The sequence below is a fragment of the Varroa jacobsoni genome, unplaced genomic scaffold, assembly GCF_002532875.2.
Source record: "Varroa jacobsoni isolate VJ856 unplaced genomic scaffold, vjacob_1.0 contig02659, whole genome shotgun sequence".
Classification (NCBI taxonomy): domain Eukaryota; kingdom Metazoa; phylum Arthropoda; class Arachnida; order Mesostigmata; family Varroidae; genus Varroa; species Varroa jacobsoni.
The window spans coordinates 26,984-48,000 of record NW_019214861.1 but is presented as its reverse complement, the minus strand read 5'-3'; the positions used below and the strand labels follow the sequence as shown (position 1 = coordinate 48,000).

Here is a 21,017-nt window from a genome sequence, read left to right as displayed (position 1 = left end):
CTTAAAGGTCGACGTTTTTCTTTGACTTATACCCTTAAGGCTAGCAAGATAACTTGCAGGCATCGTCATACGTTTAAAAGTTTTAAATAATCTTAGTTACTTACGGTATAGCATCACATTTCAGCGCGAAATACTGAGTATGTATATAACCGATGTGATTTATTGTGATATATATATATATATTATTTATTCAGACCGAGTTACATATACGTGTGAAAATAATGCTTATAATTATTACTCTTAAATTATACTAAACACTACTATAATGATATAGTGGTAGTTAGAGCTACCTGTCAAAAACAATTGTACAATAGGTTCCAGAAAGCGGCGAAACAATACCAATGCCTGTCTAGTGTCTATACATGCTCGGAGGTATAGTTGTTTCAGTTGTTTTGTCTTCAACCATCAGTACAATTAGGCTATCAACAATAAAATACTCTACAGTATCGTGCTATTGTATACTTTATAGAAGATAAATTGCTATATTAGTTATTTCTAGTAACTACTTTAATATATAAAGTTTCTATATATAGGTTTAATAGTCAACAACCAACATAATCTTGATTTCTTTTATTCTAATAACCTCTTCTAGGTTTAATTTCCTCGTAGACCTGTTTGTGAACCTCGTCATATTTCAGTTTTTTTGTGTGTGCGATTACACAAGAGTGATTTATCAATGGTCATTTTCCTCTAAGAATGCACTGTTGATACACAGCGTTGTCCATCATCGATTCATTTTATCAGCGTCTAACACTTCAGGCGCTTCTGCCCCAGGCATCACCAAGGGCTAGCCCGCACCGTTGTACGTCTATGTAATACCCTCGTCATTTCTTTCTTCATCGATTTATCGAAGCTGCACTGGAAAGACAGCTAAATACCCAACAAATCATCAGTGGCAGCGGAGACGACCGCACAAACATGAACTTCCATATGGTACTGGAGGTCTTCATTCGATTTACCCATCGTTACTCTAGGCATCGTAGGGTGTTTGAGCTCTTGTGTCTCATCGCCCTGACCAGTTCACGTGCGAAGATGATCTGATCAACGACGAGCCTATATAGGCGTTGCCATCGTTGCCATATATAGTATTGAGGATCTAGCATATAGAGATATCACTGGTATCACACACACGGTATCATTACGGTTATTGTCGCTTCTAACATATATGCTTGTGGTAGTCCCGCTAATTCTATTGAAAATTTACCCGTTTAAAAGGATATCGGTATGCCGTACGAGGCGTATTCATCATATTCTTATACGGTATTCCTTCAGTTTTGCCGAGAGAACGTCCTTAGCGGCGTGCAACAAACGCACTCGCAAAACCGAACTCAAACCGTGGTACGTTATGCAAATGCGTCTGTGCCATCTGTCATAATCATGCTGAAAGTCGAAGAAACTTATGAAACTTTTCAAGTGCATTCCGAAGATATCAACGATCGTCCCCGTCTAGGGGGTGACATAGAATCAGCTTTCATTAGATAACGCCGACAGCGGCGACGCAAATTTTACAGTTCAAGGACCTAAAATTCAATATTCTCGATGTGTTGTGTAAACTGAAAACCAACCCTCGCATTGACATATGAAGTCATTGCCGCTCAGATGTTTTTTTGTAACCGCCGGATTCGAAACGGTACCAACTGAATTATACTTCAGACCGCACTTCTTCGAATCCCAAGATATGGAGATATGGAGAAATTAATTCGAGGAAGTCCTAATCTAAGACGACGTGGGTTCTATCGGCTTTGTCAAGGCGAGATTTATCGAAGCCTCCTATTATCTCCTAGAGACTGTTCGTCTTTATCCCACAGACTTTGTTGTCGGCAGTATAAGCGACGAGGCCTGCACAAGACTTGATATGCTATCAGATTCTGGTTGCTGTTATTCAACGTGACCCATACTAACTTGCTTAGCCAAATAGGTTTCGTTCAAATAAATTTCTTGATTTTTTTGGTATCGGGGTAATATGTTGTTTGTAAAATGATCAAAGCACCGCATGGTACGATGCTTAGCTCTATTTGAAGCAAATGAAACATTAGGTTACATAATACAACAGCTCATACTTGATTGCACGGCCGAAACCCAGGAAAGGAATTCAGCCCTTGGAAGGGAGCTATTTTATGCCAACGCCTTCCCGTAATTGGAGTAATAAGGAGATGCAATGATTACAGCAAATAATATCAATGGATAGATACAGTTATAAGGAAATTATTAAAACACGCGTACAGCCATATGTTGTCATAAAAAATCATAGTGATAAAAATCAATATTATAAAGTAATGTTTATTTCGTAACTTACGTCCTTATCCATCATGTTGGAGCCAACGGATACCTGGATTAAAAAGCATCAGCGATACAATACGAAAGCACGTTAACTATACCTCTCAGTTCTATAAATGTGCTTTTTTTCGTAACACTTGATGGAACCAATTTTACTGTAATCAAACATAGCATTCTCAATGCATCGATCATAGTGCATCAATGGACTCATCTTCGGCTGGCGGCAATAATACGGGTGTTGCAAAAAGGATGAAAAACCTATGAGTTTATTTTTACCACACTATATCGAATCAGCTCGAGGGGATAAACCAGTCCTGCCAAAATCAGCTGAGGCCCTTGTGCTTCTAGCTTGTCATCCGAGGTAAGCAATAGTACGCCAACTAATGACATGCTCTTTCCCGACAGATATATATAATCTAGAGTAAGTGCGCACGTCTGGGTGATGTGCACCAGCTTGTGGGAGAAAGTACGTTCCCTTCTAATTCAAAAATCTGCAAATTCGCCGCTGGAAGTGGATAAGCAACTAAGTAGTAGCACAAGTAGTAGCATAGGTTGTGTGTATTGCTCCGACAGCAGGATGTGCTTCAGAACAATAGGAAGCTCGGTTGTCTCGGCCTTGGCGCTTACTCGTGTAAGACACAGACAGGCTAGACCCGGAGAGATTCCAAAAAGTACCACAGCGTGATGTGAAGTCAAACCCATTAGGCACAAAAGGATACGGACGGTGCGACGAGGACATCCCGCCAAATAAGCGTGGCCGGATTGTGTCGAAGCAAATATAATAGTATGAATTAATAACTAAACACACATCTATGGCCATATAGGCGCGTAGTGAGTCGCTATGAAGCACTCGTTGCAGTTAACGACAAAGTAGGTCCGTTCCAGTGTACATAGAATAATCAGTTTTGATACCACATTATGCATTACGTTCCCTTTACAAACATTATCTGACCGAATAATATAATAACAATATCTGACGAATAACGCAATTGAATAGGCTGCCAAATAGGAACGTTTTGATTACCACCTTTATTCTCCGATCGAAAGCAATCTAGTCAAAACAGTACTACGTGTATCACGCTATTGCCATTGCGAACCGATCATTCATGTTCCAATCGCTTAGTGGAGGCTACATCATTGCTCGCAAGTATCTCCTCGCTTGTACAGTCAACTAACGGACAGCTCAAGGACGCTGATACCGTTCCAAAGACACAAATACAAGCACGCCGTTTCTAACTCGTTAGATCTCATTCAATTGGCCGGCAGCGCAGTGTTCGTCGACCAAGCACGAAGATTTCAAATCGTGCATCTAATTATCTGGAAACGTTGGTTAAAAATACCATTAGCTCTAATATGTTTAGTGGAGAGCAAACGGCTGAAAGAGCATCCCTTCGCTACGCTACACTACCAATCGTTATTTAGGTTATTACTTTTCTTCAAAAGCACGTCCAAATGGCGTCGTCTTTCCCGTAAGAAAGGGAATGTAAAACAGGTAGAATAAAGCTGACTTGAGTTGTAAAATCAAAATTCGTACTAATATTAGCATGAATAGGTCCGGTAAGTGTAACAGGCGTCCATGTGAAAGTCCACTTGACGCGTTTGCGGTGACCGTCATGACAGCGTTCGGCTCTGGTGGTGAATTCATTGTTAGTTGTCTGGAGTATGCCTTGAGCTGAGAGCGACCGACGTTTGCACTATCTTGTAACTGGAGCCATTAAAGCCTGCTTTTACTCTCTAGGGCCATCAATCTTGGCGTCCGCAGGCAAGATGAGAGTGGAACAAATCGATTGCTACTTCTTCCACCCGAAGTGGGAAAATGGCTGACGTCAGTTTTGTTTTGGCAGTGGCCCCCGTAAGACAGACTCCCTTGGTTGATCCAAAAAAGTACTGAACGGTGTTTTTGCTATAGTTATTACATAACATAGGAAGCTTTACAGCGATTTTCGATTCGATATGTTTCAGCAGATCTGTTTACGTTAAAACTGGCTGAAGGAGCATTACAGGCTTGAATATGTTTCCTTTTGTAATCGCAATGATCGTCTCGACGGGCTTGCTTGTGATGAACATTTGTCAGTTGGAGAACTACTGGCGTAAAGCAGGGATCCCGTACGAATCGTATCTATCTTACTTGTACTGTCATTATATCCGTTGTAGGAACGAAGTTGTTTACGATGTAATGTGTCAGTATAGTAAACGTTATGGGCCGGTATACGGAACGTATCGAAGTTTCAAGCCACTCCTAAGAGTATTCTCAGTGACTAGAAATTTTTCAAGCATCCCCCGAAGAGGATTCGACGTACAAACCGGTGTCCCGCTTTCAATGTTCCACCGTACGATCACTGGAAACTTGCCTGCCAAGTTAGTGGAATAGCGTTTACCAGTAATAAGCTTCGCAGGTTAACTAAAAAAATCGAAGCTAGCTAATCGGTTTGCTGATAGGCTTGTCGACTTAGTTGGCACCGTCGGCCAGATCTATCCATTTGGACGTGCACAAGGATACGTACTCGATTCAACTGCTGCTGTGGCTCTCGCTTCAGATTTAAATGCCATGGCCGATCCGAGCAACGAATTTTTAAAAAAATGCTAAAAACATCTTTGATCCTGGTTTGCCCATATTTCTGCTGATGACGGTGCCATCGCTTTTCAAGTACGTGCCGTTTCTGCAATTCCCAAGGAAAAGAGGTTGCACCTTTTTTCAATGAGTTCACGTCCGCTTTAATTAAACAACGCAGACGCTCCCTCGAAGAACGAATATGATATTCTCGATGTGTGGCTTCGCGAGCAAAAGAACAATCCTTTTTTTTTCCTCAGGTAACATCGTCGTGTCACGGTCTTTACTCTTCCTCATAGCGGCATTGGATGCGACAGCGTACACGCTCTATTATTTATTATACTTCCTAGCGACGCATCCCGACGAGCACGAGAGGGCCTCGGTCGAGATTAATAATGTGGTGAAATTTGACGGAAACAGAAGCCTTGACGATTTTAGCAAACTCGAGTTTGTTGAAGCATGCATCCTTGAAACGACTTTGCCCCACGGATTTTGCCATCGATAGAATATAACATGCGTCTTGCACGATTGCTGGTGTGCACGTGCCGGCTGGTATAGCAGTTCAGGTTCCCATTCCGACCATATATCGAGACCCCACATTTTTTCCTGATCCGGACCGCTTTCACCCAGAACGGTTTCTCGATAACTCATCGAACGTAGACACGATTATGGCTTTCGGTGATGGATCAAAAAATTGTATTGGCAAACGTACTGCCCTTCTTCTACTCACTGTGGTAATCAGCTGTGTACTGAAGGAGGTGCGACTCGGCGAATGTGCTGCGATCCCAAAAAAACTCGACTTTAGAAAAGAAGCCATGTTCCTTTCACTTACGAAACAATCTCTTGTTATTAGGCTCGGCAAAAAGTTGCGGTCAAGAAACGCTACCACTGATTTTACCTGAACTAAATATTGAATAAATGACTACAACACAATGTAATAATGGATATATTTATTGGAATAAAGGCGGGCGTTAACCGGCTTTTTCTAGTTAAAACACCCCATACCATGAATAGGCTGCATATAGAGAAACTAAAGAAAACTTGTATAGGTACTCCTACAAAAATTCATGCTTGTATAGTCAATAATCTGCGTGTAATAGTTACACTGATTAAATTCAACAACTTATGGGTACGGAATATTGAGTTCGTGGCGCATAAATATAATAATACCTCGTATTTATTAATCTAATTCATCTTGTACTAAACAATTTTGTTACTTCATCATATGTGAATTTATTTTTGGTATACACCCGATCACTGCTTAGGTAAATAGTGGCCGCATCACTGGTCCTTGGTTAACACATGTACGTCAACTATATGAGTGACGACTGTTGCTACGTCAAGTATGGCCGGACAATTCAACGCGAAGGACGTGAGGAGCATGCTAGTTACGTTGGCGCAGCTTTACTGCTTTGGACATCTGCTCGGATCGTTACCACTGCACTTAATTTTATAGGCAATGGCTGTGTGGTAGCGATAGTCATAAAAGACGACCTTTTTATTTGACTATGCATATTATGGATACAATCAGGTCCACTCGTTTTTTTACCAATGATAACCCTGTGTAATTTGAAGCCGTATACCGACAGCAATCTGTTGCTATACACGCGCTTTCGCATGTCGAGTCGAGTTATTTCGAGTAATCGTAGAGATCTCGCCACGGATACATTGACAAAAGAACAATATATGGTGAAGTCCTGTTGTTGTCTTATAGTAAAACCAATAGTTGTTTGTCCTGTGAAGTTCCAAGGACAGTTAAGGGTTGACCGGCATTTAGAAGTTTTACAGAGACGTACGAACGATTGTAGGATATCCAAACATGAGCAGAAAATTTCTAGTTGTTTTTTTCATAGAATCATGTATGCAGCAACGCATCCGTTGATCGGCTTTACCGACACGTCTGCGTTTTTTGACAAAATTTTCAATTATGGTTTGGCATGATTGTGGGAAGATATTAGTGATCACCATCTAATCTCTTCCTTCAAGGCTTGAACAGTAATGGCTTTATTGATTTAAATGCTTGGCCAGGAGGAAGTTAAGTCGCACAGTCTAAGAGGTTAGGAGAACTATATGATGAGAACACAAATAGGAGACTATATGATTAGGGAATGTTTAATGCAATAATGTCACTGTTCCACATGTTGCGTTGCTAACGAAGCTGTCCTATTGGAACCATATATCAGACCCATACCATCGATTTGAAACACAAAAAATTAATTTACCTTCCTCCGATACCGCCAACCATTGACTGTTTGTGCATTTCCCGCATTTTCGTTATTGTAACTCCACCAGTTTGCCCTGTTTACGAAGCCACCAACCCAAATATAAGACTCGTTAATGAGGACGATTTTGTTGGAAAATTCACCGTTCATTTGCTGTCGTCCCTCACTTATCTAATTAACATATTTTTTTAACGTTGATTGTTGATTATAATGCTTCCTGAAATGTAGCACCCTTGATCACGATAGCGCAAGTCTGAGCTCTTGGACTACAGACCACAGTTTAGCGAACACCCGTAATGTCCTCAGTTGCATCATCCGAAAAAACGCGTGTCAATAATTTCATAGCAATAATAATAATTCAAGCTTTGTAGACAGCATTTTTTAAAAATTTTTGGACTTTACTCTTTACAGTTGTAGCATGTTGAGCATCTTATTATAGGGTTTTGGTCTTTGGTCGACTCTCGGCCTTATAGCTTCCGGCTTTGAAGTTCCTTTGATGTCGCTACTATCGAAGGTGCATAAGGTGTGCACGCTCTGCCAGACAACCACATTTTTCGGGTATTGTCACTATATTGGAGTATTTTTATTCGCTTTCAATATACTAGGTTTTCTAAACGAATACATAGTTATTTTTTTTTGTAGAACATATTCGAGAAAACCAGATGAAATATCCAAAAAAATATCCAGACTCGAGCCCGTGACTTACGACAAACCAGCTTACGACACCAGCTTCGCTAATGACTAACCCATTTTCATTATAAAGTAGTAAACCCAATTCGCGAATCATCACAGTAAAGCTTTAATCATTTTTGAAATAATACTCAAGAGTAAGAAAACGTAGCTGTGTTTAATGGCAATTAATTCTTAATAATATTAATTAGTAATTAAATAATGATAGGTTCACTCACAGTGTTTGGATTGTCAAAGCACCACCATACATTAATTTTGCATTCTTGTTGGGACACCTCATATCATCTGTGTTCGCAAGCAGACAGAAGCTTGTTGCCTACTGGTTATGGCTTTAGTTGGAAGACGCGGAATGTACAATTCAAAAGGACGTACATTTGCCTATAGTTAAACCTAAACTCCATACGCTTCAGTGTTTTCCACTGAACTTGAACAACTGAATTCCACTCAACAACTGAATTGAACATTGCTGAAGAAAAGAGTGGCAAGAAGGCGAACCAGAGGTTAGCTTACCACGCACACTGGCTATGATGCTACATTATTCAGGAGGTTAATTGATTTTTGAATTTCCTTTTCAGCTTACTCATCGATCCGCTAGCTAACACATTGAAAATATTTATAAATTCTTCCAAACTGCCCATTAACTCCTTATAAATGAAATTGATTGCATCGTTTATTGTCGTTATTTAGATATTTAGATCATATAAATATTATCGGGTTAAAATATAATATTTAAAGCCCAAATCACTCTGTTGTTATATTTCGTGTAAATTGGGCCGATTCTCTATCGCTTCATTCAGTCCTCTTATAAAAATAATGTTCGGTCCGGCGAAAAGATGGGTTGGACTAGCACGAATTACCGGCACACACTGTTTTCTCAGTAGTAATCCAACGCCCAGTTTAAATAAAGAAGGCATTTTGATTTGCCTCACAACCCTGACCGCCTGTAGGTACCGGTTTTGCGACATCTCTAGACAATGGAGTTTGTGGCTGAATAGTTACCTTTTTTTTTAACAAAAATCCGAAATGGCATAAGGCAAAACTGGTCGAATTCACCTGCATGTCGAGAGGGATGCCAGACTCTTGAAAAGGTGGGGCCTCATAGGACCTATTATTGCAATCTGCAGGAACAGCAGCCGAATTTTGTACAGGTCTGTGTCCTTCCTCTAAGGTAGATCAATGTTTTGCGCGTACTACAGTGACTGAAAATACAATAAGAACACTCCAAATGAAAATGGTCCAGCTATGTCGTAAATGATGCGTTCGAATCAAATCCGCAGTTTTGGCTCTCACAACGGAAAGGCAATACTGTGAATTTGTTGTGATTAGAATAGAGTATGGTGTGATTTATCTCAAGTATCAAAATATCTAATGATTACTGCACTATGAAATTACAATGCAATCATTGCTTTCTACGTCGTTTATACTGTAATTTCATGAGAGAATAGAATAGATGGTGTATAGAACCAAACAAACAATGATGAAGTGAAGGGAAAGAGATAGTTACGAAAATAGCCTTCAATTACGCTGCGATCGAATAGTTAACGAACATCTTTTATAACGCCCCTTCGTCATATTAAAGCACGACCGCAAACGAACCATACTGAGTGACTATGCCCCAACAGTTTATAAATAGATGTCTTTATGCAGACGTTCTCATTAAATATTCACGTCCAATACCTGGCGTAATAATACAGAACAGTCAATTATAGCGCTCTTTTTACCCAACATTAGTCCAACAAAAAGGGATAAGATTCGCAAAACCCATATTCCTCTTTTTTTCCCATTCGAGATAGGCACGGCTGTTATCAGTTAGCTCAACGACACGAAAGGATACGGAGCGCGCTCCAACCAAAACTTTTAGCCATTTCCATTAATCTGTATGAATAGGCCTAAAACGCCCTTCTAGGCCACCCGATCAGTCAGATTAATACTTTTTTTTAGAAACACGCCTAAAAGGTGTTGCACTTACTTTCAATAAAAGTGGACACAGAATATAGAAGAACAAATTAATTAGGCTTATGTAGCTCGAATTCATACTAAAGCTTATACAAAAAGCTTCGCGTTACCATTCCAGTGTTCATATATACTTATTATATTACCTAGTGCCAGAGTGTAACGATAATCAACAGTTAAGGCCAGTTTGAAGCTTACTAGATACCCCATATAAAGATGAATCTCCTGTCCGACACCTGGTTTAATCACCAAGCATAAACGGGTCAATGGGGCAAATAAGTGTCCTTGTAACCGTTCAATAAAATCCAGTCTGGATATGTGCGGCGAGTGACAGCCGTCGTAATAACGCCCCTATGGGCAGAGCGAGTTTCGGATGATACTTGCTTTTAACGCCGAGCTTCTGATGACCAACAAATCATGATATACCTTAGTATCATCGTATAACAGCCGTCCTCTTATCGCTATGGTTGTATACTTCTACTCAAGTGTGACCGACGCCTCTTTCTTCTAATATTTAGAGCCATCAATGTCTCTCCATATTCTCTAGAAACGTCAGCCTTGTCCTGTTCCGTACCCGCCCGTAGTAGAACATCTATATAAGTCGGCAAAACGCGTAGTATAAAGTTTGGTCTAGAAGTGGCGAGGTTAGAGCAGAGTCCGTTGGCTAATCCGCGATAATGCTGCTCAGGGTTTTCCCTATTGAAGTTGCTACAAAACATATGAAAAACAAACATTTTCGCTTCGATATGGCGCGTTCAAACTGAAACTGATCAGCTTCGCTGACGGAGTACTGTAGATCTCAAGATGTTGCCTTATGTAGTTGCGGTGTATATGAAGATCTACCAACTGGAGTACTACTAGCGTGAAGCAGGAATAGTGTACGAATTCTATTGGTCTTACATTACATTAGCTGGAGGAACGAAGTTGTTTAGGATGTTACACAAAGGTATGGGCCTGTTTACGGAACACGCCAGAATGTAAAGCCGCTTCTCACAGTAACCTCGGTAAAAAACGTTAAGGACGCTGTGAATATAAACTTTTCAAGCATTCACAGGTGAGGATTCGATGTACTGCCGATGCCCCGCTATGGAATAGCATAATTATCGCTATATCGTACGATCACCGAAAATTTGCCCGCAGAGTAAGTGGAACAGTGTCAATTAGTAACAAACTTCGTAATAGGATTAATAGGATTAATAATATTAAGCAAATGCGTGCATAATCCAGAGCAAGATATGGTTGAAAAAGTGCCGCCTGGCATGAATACCTCGTCGTTCAGGCTGTTCCGATTAATAAAAAAATATTAAGACAATGGTTTTATTTTCATAGGACATAATATTATTTGTCTGTGTCAGACATATAAAAAATCAGAGATACAAAAAACGGCGGTCATTAACATTCGCTTACGCCGAAATTCCTTTCTACGAATTGTACTTTTTCACGATGAAATTCAATCGCCCATAATGATGGCTAGACTTGACGCTCGCAGACGACATCTCCTATGGAGATAAAGCTATCTTTGAAAGGAGATGAAAAGCATACAGAACATTTATTTTTGTGTTTGACAAAACAAATTATTTTTGTATTCCCAAAAAGGAATGTTTTCTTTGAGGTCATTACTGGTCCCTGTAGCGCAGTGGATAGCGCGTTAGACTTCTAATCTAAAGGTCGCGGGTTCAACTCCCGCCAGGGATGACCCGCATTACTGTTTTTATTTGGGCTGCTTAGGGTGGAATTAGGCTCCGGCTATAAAATAGCAACCAAAGGAATTTCTAATCAGACACGTCGTATATCACACTAACAGCCCAAATACGTTACCTATTAATAATTAGGATAAAATATCTATCATAGATTCAACTTCCTGTTCAAACGCAAAAAAAGCAAATAGAGAAGCGAGCGTCGTTGTTTCAACTGATAAACCTATTATTAAAATCATCAGGGGCTCTGATCCGCCATCGACATATATTAGTAAATAGTAGAATTAGGGGAATATTGCTCGAGGGTCTCGTGAAATCTAAATATTCGTAGAAATCTATTGAAAGAGGAAACACTACTTCTACTGAATTTGTTGAAACACAATTAATGGAAGATACAACAAATATAGCTCACAGGCACTGTATTCATAATAACCAGTACACTGTTGATTTTCGTGTTCTTTCATATATATATATATATATATATATATACTGTATATTAATAATATATAAATATATACTATAAAAATAAATATATAAATATATATCATATTCATATTCTCTCCTAGACCTCTAGCCCTGTTTTAAACATCTATAAATAGACAACGATTATTAATTATTCTTATATATTCTGATCTTCAGCTACATGGCGCACACATATAGCACACGGAAATCGAGGAAAATAAAACTATTTTTCTATTATACTTTAACATTTGTAATACAAAAATACGGTTAACAATTCTTGTAGGAAAGGGTTTTTTATTACATTATTTTACATTACAGTTTTAATATACGATAAGACGTCAATAACCGGAGATATAGGCGTTCATGGCATGTAGTTCTATTGAGCAGGCAACATTCTTATAATTTAAACTTGGATTATAAATCTAAATTTCTTCAAGCTCCACGAGAACGCTGCCGCAAGTCTTCGGATGAAGAAACACTACCGGTTTCCCGTGCGCTCCTATTTCCGGTTCTTCACTTAGACACGTGTAGCTCGCAAGCGACAAGGCGCAGCAGAAAACCAGAGAATACATAGTTCATAATGTAACACAAGCGTGCTTCGATTGAGAATGAACATTTAAAATGTTTAAATGTAGAGAGAATTTGCTTTTATCAAAATAAATTTGAAGTTAACGTAGAATCACTTTGAGGCATTATGCCTTGACGGCGTTTGTGGGAACGTTTTAATGCAAACCAATTAAATATTGTTGCTTCTATATTACCACAAAGAGACAAGAAAAGCGAGCAGATAATCCACTGATTTTCTTCATTTTGACATCGCTGTCATTACTTCCAACACGGAAGTATCGGAGGTCCATGAAACCCAGATGAGTAATTCTTGACTTCCTATAGCCAAAAACTTTTACCCCGTAATAGGCTGCTATTCAGTAAGGAGCTAGTTACATCATTAAATGAAACGAAGTCGATTTGAAGTATTCGTGTAGCTAAGCAGCGATATGGAAACGTTGTTTATATTTTATTATTATGCTATATTTACCTGATTCCGCGCTTCTTAATGTGTTATATAGGAGCTTTGACGTTGTCGACTTCGAAGTAAAGATGATTTATTGCTCCGTCTTTGTTCAATTTGAAGAACCCGGCTTCTTCTCCGCAGGCGATAAAAACTTGAGCTTTGAGTTGTCTCGCTTGATAGATATAGTATGTACTCCATGGTCCGACTGTAGAGTGGACCAGCTCGCCTAGAAATGCAACGGACATACGCCCAGTTAAAGCGTGCAGTCAGCGCAAACAGTGATACTTGTAACTACTACGAATGCGATTTTTTCCTATACAATTTTTATGTATACATGTATGTATGTACAGCTTCACCTTCTAAAAGTTTCAACTTGCACAATAAGTTGTACAATGTTCTCATGAGATTTCGCCAATAATCGCTACTGTAGTTAGTCAGAGTGCGTAATTAATTGCCATAAAGCTGAACATAATACAAACGCCAGCTAGAATTTTCTCAGGTATATCTAACATAGTCATTAGCCATTAATACAGGTAGCGCCTAGTTAAGACAAAAAATATTTAAGACAAATAGGTACTACTTGTCAGTGTCGAAGCAGTCAAGCCCCTTCTTTTAATTCACGTCATACTTTACCTCTAGTTAATGATGGCAGACCTGTACTGAATTGAGGCTCTAAGTGGGGCCGGACTCCCAGCGCGTTACGCTCACAACATTAGAAACCGGCACCCTGCATAAGCGGATTGTCTTTACCAGCACTAAACATTAAGGTATGTCAAGCACCGTTGATGGACTTTGCTGTTTACTCGCATGAAGCAGTTGTGAATGTTTTAATTTTTTTTTCTTTTTTAAATTTAATTTAAGGCCGTGGTATATAGTTTTTAAAAGCACATTAAACGTACTTTTTGATGAATGCTAAACACATTTTTTGGACCGGATCTAAAATAGAGGTTCTATTTATACTTTTTTACCCTTAAAGTATTTGTAATTTTCGCGTGTTCTGAAAAGAACGTTCTCTAATAGGTTCGCAAACTCAACAGCGGCTCCATAAAAATCTATTGGGTGTGCGTGTACCCGCGCCGGTAAGCAGGCGCCTGCTAACAAAATAAGTTTATCACGGATGCTTCCTTTGTTTTGGTAGCTGCACTTAAAACCATGCCATACACCCTTTATACGTTTAATTTCAGAGCTAGAATGATGTATAACACACAATGCCAAAATCGGGTCAACTACCGTTCTCAAAACTAACGAAGACAATTTGGCAAGCTCAAATAAGATGTAGAAGGTTCACTTTTGTGTAAAGTGTACTTTTATTCACTTCCAAATGAGCCGTTAAAAACAAATGCAAAAAAGAACCAGCATCTAGTAATTGCCCCCATATAGGCAAGTCGAATCATTGCAAATCAGCCTTTTTCAATCTTAGTAGTCAACGACAAATGCGTATATGCCCAACGATAGGGTGATTCACTAAGATCTTGTTAAGTATTGAAAAAACTGAATCGAAGTCTACCTTATATTTATGATTAGTTACGCCCTTCGACTACAGTTCAGTTCGATATCGCTACCACCGCTACCACATCGAAAGGAACGTCATTCAGAAACATCATGCTTCGTTATTCAGTATGAAGAACATAGCTTGCAATACCTCAAGACCCATCATGTCTCTCCAGAACTTCTGCTGTCTCTCTAAGTGAGGCGCCGTAACATCATTGAGCTATGTAATGCGGAATCCCTTGGAGTCTAGCTTTGTCTCCGAAGCTAACAGAGGCCAGTCCTTCGTCGGGCTACCTAGCCCGTTAGTAGATTACTCACCGTTTTCCCTGTCTAGTGGTCAACAAGAAAAGCTAGCATCAACTATCGCTGTATACGAACAGCTGAAAATGAAAGGCACAGATTAAAATAACAATTGCGAGGGGTTCAAATAAAAACAATTAAAAAAAGTATTCGCTATATTACGGAGTTCAACGGAAGGACGAAATGAATGGGTACACAATAAATATTTGTAGCTGCTTCCTTCTAGCTTCAGGCAATACAAAGTAACACCTCCCTATCCATGTTTACTTAGCTGCCGACAAATGTCATTGTCATATGTATGTATGTTTTATATTTACTACACCGCCGACGGGTTGTTTTGTTACCTTTTCTTATCGAACTAAAAAAGAACAGGTTCTGCGTTACAGTAAAAAAACAGTGCTTAATATGCTCTTAATTTTATCTATTTCTACAGAATTCTTGATTATATGCGTTGCTGAACGAGCCAAACGAAATTGTCAGTTTTTTTGTCTGCAAAAAGGGACAACTTTATCTTCATGAAGTAGCCGACGGCTGTAACAACCCTTCACCTTTGTTTTTTTTTGCTATATAAAAAATATAATAAGCAAATAACCGCTGTCAACGATCAAAATTAATTTTTAGTACAGGTCATTAATAATAATTCCGTTCGTTGTCTCGACTAAAACCGCATCAGAATCACAAGGCGTCTATGTCTTTTCGTACAATGTAACTTGTTTTGTTGTTGAAAAATTGGCCACTTGGTATAAAAACACTAGATAATCTTAGTAGAAACAGACGCATCGATGAGTGAATTATGCGAATCTACGATCCACACTACTAACATGACAACCAGACTTTTCTATTCTCATTGCATCAACGACAACTTGGCTTTAACTAGTATTACAGGTAAAATAAAAACATACGTTATAATCTAGATTCTGTCCGAGCGCTTCCTGCAATCACGTAGTCGCTTTGTGTGAGCTCACCGACTAATGCAAGAATTCACCGTTCGTTCTTGACATTACCAGAATCACCAAAAATAGATTTTTCCACACGCCTATCAAAAAACACGCATGCTGCTTTCTCCCATAACTACCTTGTAACAAGTAAAAACCATAAATCCCTTTTATTATCATTTGCTTGTTCACCGTTGGAAACGAGTACCACAATTCACGATCGGTTGAAGATCAATTGTGTTTGTTTTTTCTATTTTTGCTTACCTTAGTTTTGCGGTTTAGACTGCGTTAATGCCTGCAACTCCTGCGATCCTCGAGTAGCACTTTGAGTCAGCTTGAGATCAATGTACGTATAAATAAAGGTTGCAATCGTGCCTACCGTTAGGCCAATTAGACCTGTAACAGTTAGTCGTTGACCGACGTTCATGAAATTATTTTTTTTTTCACGTAAATATCTGGTTAACTTCATTGCTGGGTGAAACGCAGCCGGCTGCGATCAGAGCCTCGTAAGCAGACCAGATTAAACTATGCACATCCCACGAGGCATTACCGACGCAGTTACAACTGTATTTGTGGCACCCTCCAGACCTACTGATGCCGACTAGGGAGATGCTGTGTTAATGCGCGTTTGGTTTCGTAGAGTGTACGTTGGTTTAGATGGAGATCCGTTGAATAGGGCGCGCGCTACGGACTCATCCGTCGAAGAAGGACTGGGGAGGTACGGGCTGGTCGATATTGACTCATGAACGTGCCAATAGCGGCAAATTCCTTCACTGGAAACTAACGTAGATATTTGGACATTTGACATTAGTGTGTTTTAATTTACAGGTACTGCGACAATATTTGCATAATTAGGCATGTGTTGCGTACGGTATAAGATCTTTTGTGGGTACTTAGACCACTAAATAACTTGAGCTGTAATTTTAATTGAATCAAATAAAATCGCCAAAATACGCAATGTGTTTCCAATACGAAAGCTAGAATGCGTATCATTAAAGAAAGTTAAGTATAATTGATGTGCTTGAGAGACAGGCTCTAATCTCCCTAAGGTGAGCCAATAGCAGCCTTGTTACAGTTCAAGGGAATCCGGAAAATAACTGCAATATTTTGGTTTTGATCAAATGGACGCCTTACGCCCAATATAACGAAACGAATTCGACAACGATTTATTGTTATTATTGTTAATCACACTGGTTAGCTGTATAGTACTCACCAATAGTAATAATGATACTGAAAATAATTATAATACATTTAACTGAGGGATAGAATTACAAAAAAATATCCGCGATGCCTTCTTCTGATGATAAATACGACAAGAAGTGGATTGAAGGTCCTTTCATTTCTTATGAATGATAAACATGTAGCCGATGAGCTAGCTTGGTTGACTAAGTCGACTTGGCTAAAAAAATCATAAGCCATTGACACCTCATTATCCCTTGTGACAAAAGATGCTTTCCTCTAACTAGTATTAACTAACTAATACCATTAGAAATGTACATAGTATATCTTGCATGTTTTTCAATTAAACGCCAAAAAAGTAAAATTTCACAACTCTGATTCACGATCATTCTGTATTGTGCTTACGATTAAAATGTTTGGGATAGCCAAGGCATCGTCTTGTTTTCAGAATGATGCCAGTAGAGCCCACGTGATCATGTTCCAATTGTCAATACGCTCGCGGAGCTCAGCTGACTGAAACAGCCGACGGCAATAATTTCCAAGTAGATAGACACACACACAAAATGGCAAAGCGTATCTGACGAGACTGCTTGGAGCAACACAGAACGAGCCTAGCGTGGATGGCGGAGAGATAAAACAATGATCCTGCTGTATTTACCTATTGTTGCATGTTGGTGAGACGGGTGGTGCATATGTTGTTACACTAATTCGAGTGGCAGTCCGGTAGGGACCGCAAAGACTGGTGGGAAATTTATATTGTGTTAAAACCTTTGGATGCGAAGATAATTAAGATAATGTGACGAAAACAAGTTTGCTCTAAAAACTTTTTATTTGGCGATAAAAACGGAAAAAACTAGAATTCGAACGTGCCTACCCGAGCGTGTCTCATTGCCAATGTAAATGAAATGTAAGTTATTATAGTGTTGTTGGAGTTATCAAACAGAAATGGGTTAATAAGAACAGTGTAGACGACTAGATTTGAAATTTAATAGTGATGAAGTAGATTTTCTCTTTTGGAGTAATTTTAAAGTTATATTTGATTCGGGGCCAGCAACTACATCTTCCAGATATGAATGAAACTCTATCATAGGTGAGGAGAACGTAAAGAAATGTTATAAGATAATAGATAGATAATAGTTATTGATTTTGCTATAAATGCTTCAGGATATACAGCTCATGTAATTATGGAGCGAAGCTAAAGAGAGACAAACGAGAAAATACGTTCTGTCGTGCAAACATATTCAACAGTCGAACATCTAAACAGTTATGATATATATATATGCCTCAGATATGTTGTCAGAAATTGCTTAAATTGGATTATGAATATAGGTAGTTGCTACTCAATATATACTGAAGCTCAAATTCAATTATCAATAAAAAAAACTAGTAGTTTAAAAATTGGAAAAATTATTACAACATACGTGCTGCCATACCGTTAACAACAACTTGATACTCATTCATGAGTAAATTCTCCGTTAGGATTTCTCCCACACTCATAGTCGTTTTAATGGTTTACACATTTTCCATGTAAATTTAAAGGTGCCTCTGTCTACCGAACACACTAATCATCTGTCGTGCACACCTACGCAAGTTTTTCCAAAGGACAACGTAACTGTCAATGTTTTGGGCAACGGTCACCTTCTAGATCTTCATTGCCTGTTGCCACAGGCACCTGAATTTATCCATGATGAGAAAGTACGCTCAACTTGGCCTTGTGATCATCTGCGTACTTTCCATCGGCGGGCTTCTCGTCATGGAACGACGATATTCACACATGAAAGTATTTCTAGAAGTGGCCGACATGTTCCAGACATCCGATGCAAAACTGAAGTGCCACCAACAGCTCGAGTCACTTCGGACCCAGCTGGAAAGGACTTACCTGGCGCTAACTCATAGCGTGGAGCCTAGCTGGAAGCAAACCGCCTTATCAGGCTTCATCTACACGGCATTCTATTCGCCGCACGATGCCAAGGTCACTCTGCTTATGGTAGCGCCTACAAAGCCGGGCGCGTGCCGTCTTTGGTTAGATCAAAGGACCGTGATTGATGTCGTAGCGACGGTCAGCGTTCTGGCGTCAACAAATGACCACTGGGCTATGGCGGTTCATTGTTCCAATACGAATGTGACAACGACTCCGCTGATGGTCGAAGTCAGCGGCGTCTCACTTCCAATAGAAGTTCTTGCCGCACCAGCTAGTACTCTTTCCATATCGGAAAATGTCGCTGTTTGTGTTCGACCATTGAATATCTCCTCAGCTGATGAGATAGAGCTGGCCGAATTCATGACGTACTATAATCGCCTTGGAGTTGCCAATTTCTACGTCTATGATGAGGGTTTACCAACTAATGTGAAGACGTTTGTGAAGCGAGCGGGGTTTATTCAAACGTCGCTGAATTCGCAGCTAATCCAGTGGAACGTGCCGGTGTCTGTGGACGAATCGCTGATGGAAGCCATTTTGAAGGCTGATTGCTTGTTAAGGTCAGGATTGACATCGAAATACGTCGCCGTACTTAAGCTTAACGAATATTTCGTGATACGTAGGGACCAATTTAATATGACGTCACTCCTTGCCGCCGTCCTACAACCCGGTCAGGTAAGCAACTACGTCGCGGTATTTTGTGTCCGTCCAATTCTTCAGTTTGCCGAATAAATGATAGTGTGCCGAGATGAAAAAAAAATTTCGCTCATTCGTATTCTCGCCATTACAGTATGTCCGGTAGACTCTTTTTATCTTCCCAACGCTCACAGAACAAAGGCTTCTCGTCGTATACATTACAACAACCACCATAACAACTGTAATCCTTACATTTTTTTTTATATGAAGTATCACAATGTGTACTGTTTCAAGATGAAGAACATATCCAGACACTCCGCTTTACGAACGTTTCCAACCTTCGGAGAATAATTCCCTTTATAGTCTCCTCATATATGGAAGATCTATTCCCACACTTACCCACATTTTCCCCCGTGATTTATTTTCCTCTCAGGTTCTTGCAGTTCATGAGCGACTCTTTTGTGACGAGTTCCCGGACGACGTGATCGCATCAGCGCTCAACTACCCATTTGTCACATTGCGAAAAACTCGCTTCAGCCGCAACGATAAACAACATCGGATTGTAATTGTTCACGCTGGTAGCCTTGTATTACTCAAGAGGCTTTTACGTGGCGGGATGTCCTATGCTGGCACCAGCCATATCAGCTACTTGAGCGAGGAAAGTGCTCACTTAAATGTCTACACGTCATGTAAACATATGCATTTTTGGCTACGCAAAAACAACCTTCTGCAGCAGCTACAACAAGAAAATAAAGCTTCATTTGTTGATATACAGCTTACAAAATTGCACGAGGCACTTTTTGGCTCTAAACTATACAAACAGGCAATACACCAGAAATCATCTACGTACCATCTTATTGCTTAGGGTGAATTTACAAAAAGATAAACAAAGAAAGGGTAAAAATAACTCTGCCAGAGCTATCTATGCCCGAGTGGGTCAACTAGGACCGAAGCAGGGTTGTAGTTCTTGTCGGCATGCCTTTTTTTAATAAGGGCAAACGATCAACTGCTAATGAAAAGCATACAAGTAATACTAAATAGAACGTACCGGCAATCGAAAATTTTTACATGATATGAAGCGCTTCTGTGCGAATAAAAATTGAACTAAATTTAGTAGTTTACTAAAGATTTCATGCGTCGGTTGCTTTAAACCTGCCCTGTTTCTTTCCATCAGCCTCATGAATCTGCAAATCCTATCTACTAATGGTATTCATGAGAACGATCGACACAGAGAAATAAATCTGTAAATGTTATCTATGTACTTCTTTTATCTATAGAGGCATTTATCTACGTATAAGGCATTTAATTACATTTCCTCAAGTAGTTTCCCTTCTACTTGCGGATAGGCATTGGCTTATCATAAAGAATGCATAAAATGTAGAGTTTCTTCCGAGATATTTTGACAAGTACAAAAAGACTGATTGGTTTATGGGAACCGAAACTGCTAAGCATTAATATTGAAGCGATAGGAAAATTATCCTGATTTGTAAGACTTTTTATAAGGTATTTTGATTAAAAAGTAGACGTTGGTCGTGGAAAAATAGACATAATTATTCTATAATGTACTTGATATTCGTACATAAAAGCGACTTTTGTAAATAAGTCTAAATAAACAAATTTTACGAAGTACGAGAACTTTTTTGAGCTAACACACTCGTAAAAGGCATTTGGGTGCACAATAGTAGTATGCAGCT

General features: G+C 39.4%; 1 protein-coding gene, 2 long non-coding RNA genes and 1 other non-coding gene across 11 annotated transcripts; 3 read left to right on the top strand and 1 right to left on the bottom strand.

The window, feature by feature from the left end:
• The first annotated feature begins 190 nt into the window (after window positions 1–190).
• On the top strand, window positions 191–8,310 carry LOC111272583 (uncharacterized). Its single transcript, XR_015315775.1, has 2 exons — window positions 191–4,924; window positions 5,089–8,310. It is a non-coding gene; the product is annotated as an uncharacterized LOC111272583 (long non-coding RNA).
• A 3,005-nt stretch (window positions 8,311–11,315) lies between these two features.
• TRNAR-UCU (transfer RNA arginine (anticodon UCU)) lies at window positions 11,316–11,388 on the top strand. The gene has a single exon. It is a non-coding gene; the product is annotated as a tRNA-Arg (tRNA).
• Window positions 11,389–12,126: 738 nt separating this feature from the next.
• LOC111272588 (uncharacterized) lies at window positions 12,127–19,737 on the bottom strand. 6 transcript variants are annotated; one of them, XR_015315773.1, is made up of 5 exons: window positions 18,203–18,217; window positions 17,175–17,282; window positions 15,855–16,370; window positions 12,889–13,090; window positions 12,127–12,448 (listed from the first exon to the last, which is right to left on the bottom strand). It is a non-coding gene; the product is annotated as an uncharacterized LOC111272588 (long non-coding RNA). The 6 variants fall into 6 exon arrangements; XR_002687612.2 differs by lacking the exons at window positions 17,175–17,282; window positions 18,203–18,217 and adding an exon at window positions 19,723–19,737; XR_002687611.2 differs by lacking the exon at window positions 17,175–17,282.
• LOC111272586 (uncharacterized) lies at window positions 13,097–20,580 on the top strand. Of its 3 annotated transcripts, none has more exons than XM_022854123.2 (3): window positions 13,097–13,631; window positions 18,309–19,362; window positions 19,757–20,580. In XM_022854123.2, exons 2-3 carry the CDS (start codon window positions 18,454–18,456, stop codon window positions 20,186–20,188), a joined length of 1,341 nt encoding a protein of 446 aa, XP_022709858.1. In that variant the 5' UTR covers window positions 13,097–13,631; window positions 18,309–18,453; the 3' UTR covers window positions 20,189–20,580. The 3 variants fall into 3 exon arrangements, with proteins under 3 accessions (XP_022709858.1, XP_022709857.1, XP_022709859.1); XM_022854122.2 differs by lacking the exon at window positions 13,097–13,631 and adding an exon at window positions 17,370–17,676; XM_022854124.2 differs by lacking the exon at window positions 13,097–13,631 and adding an exon at window positions 17,729–17,859.
• The last annotated feature ends 437 nt before the right edge of the window (window positions 20,581–21,017 follow it).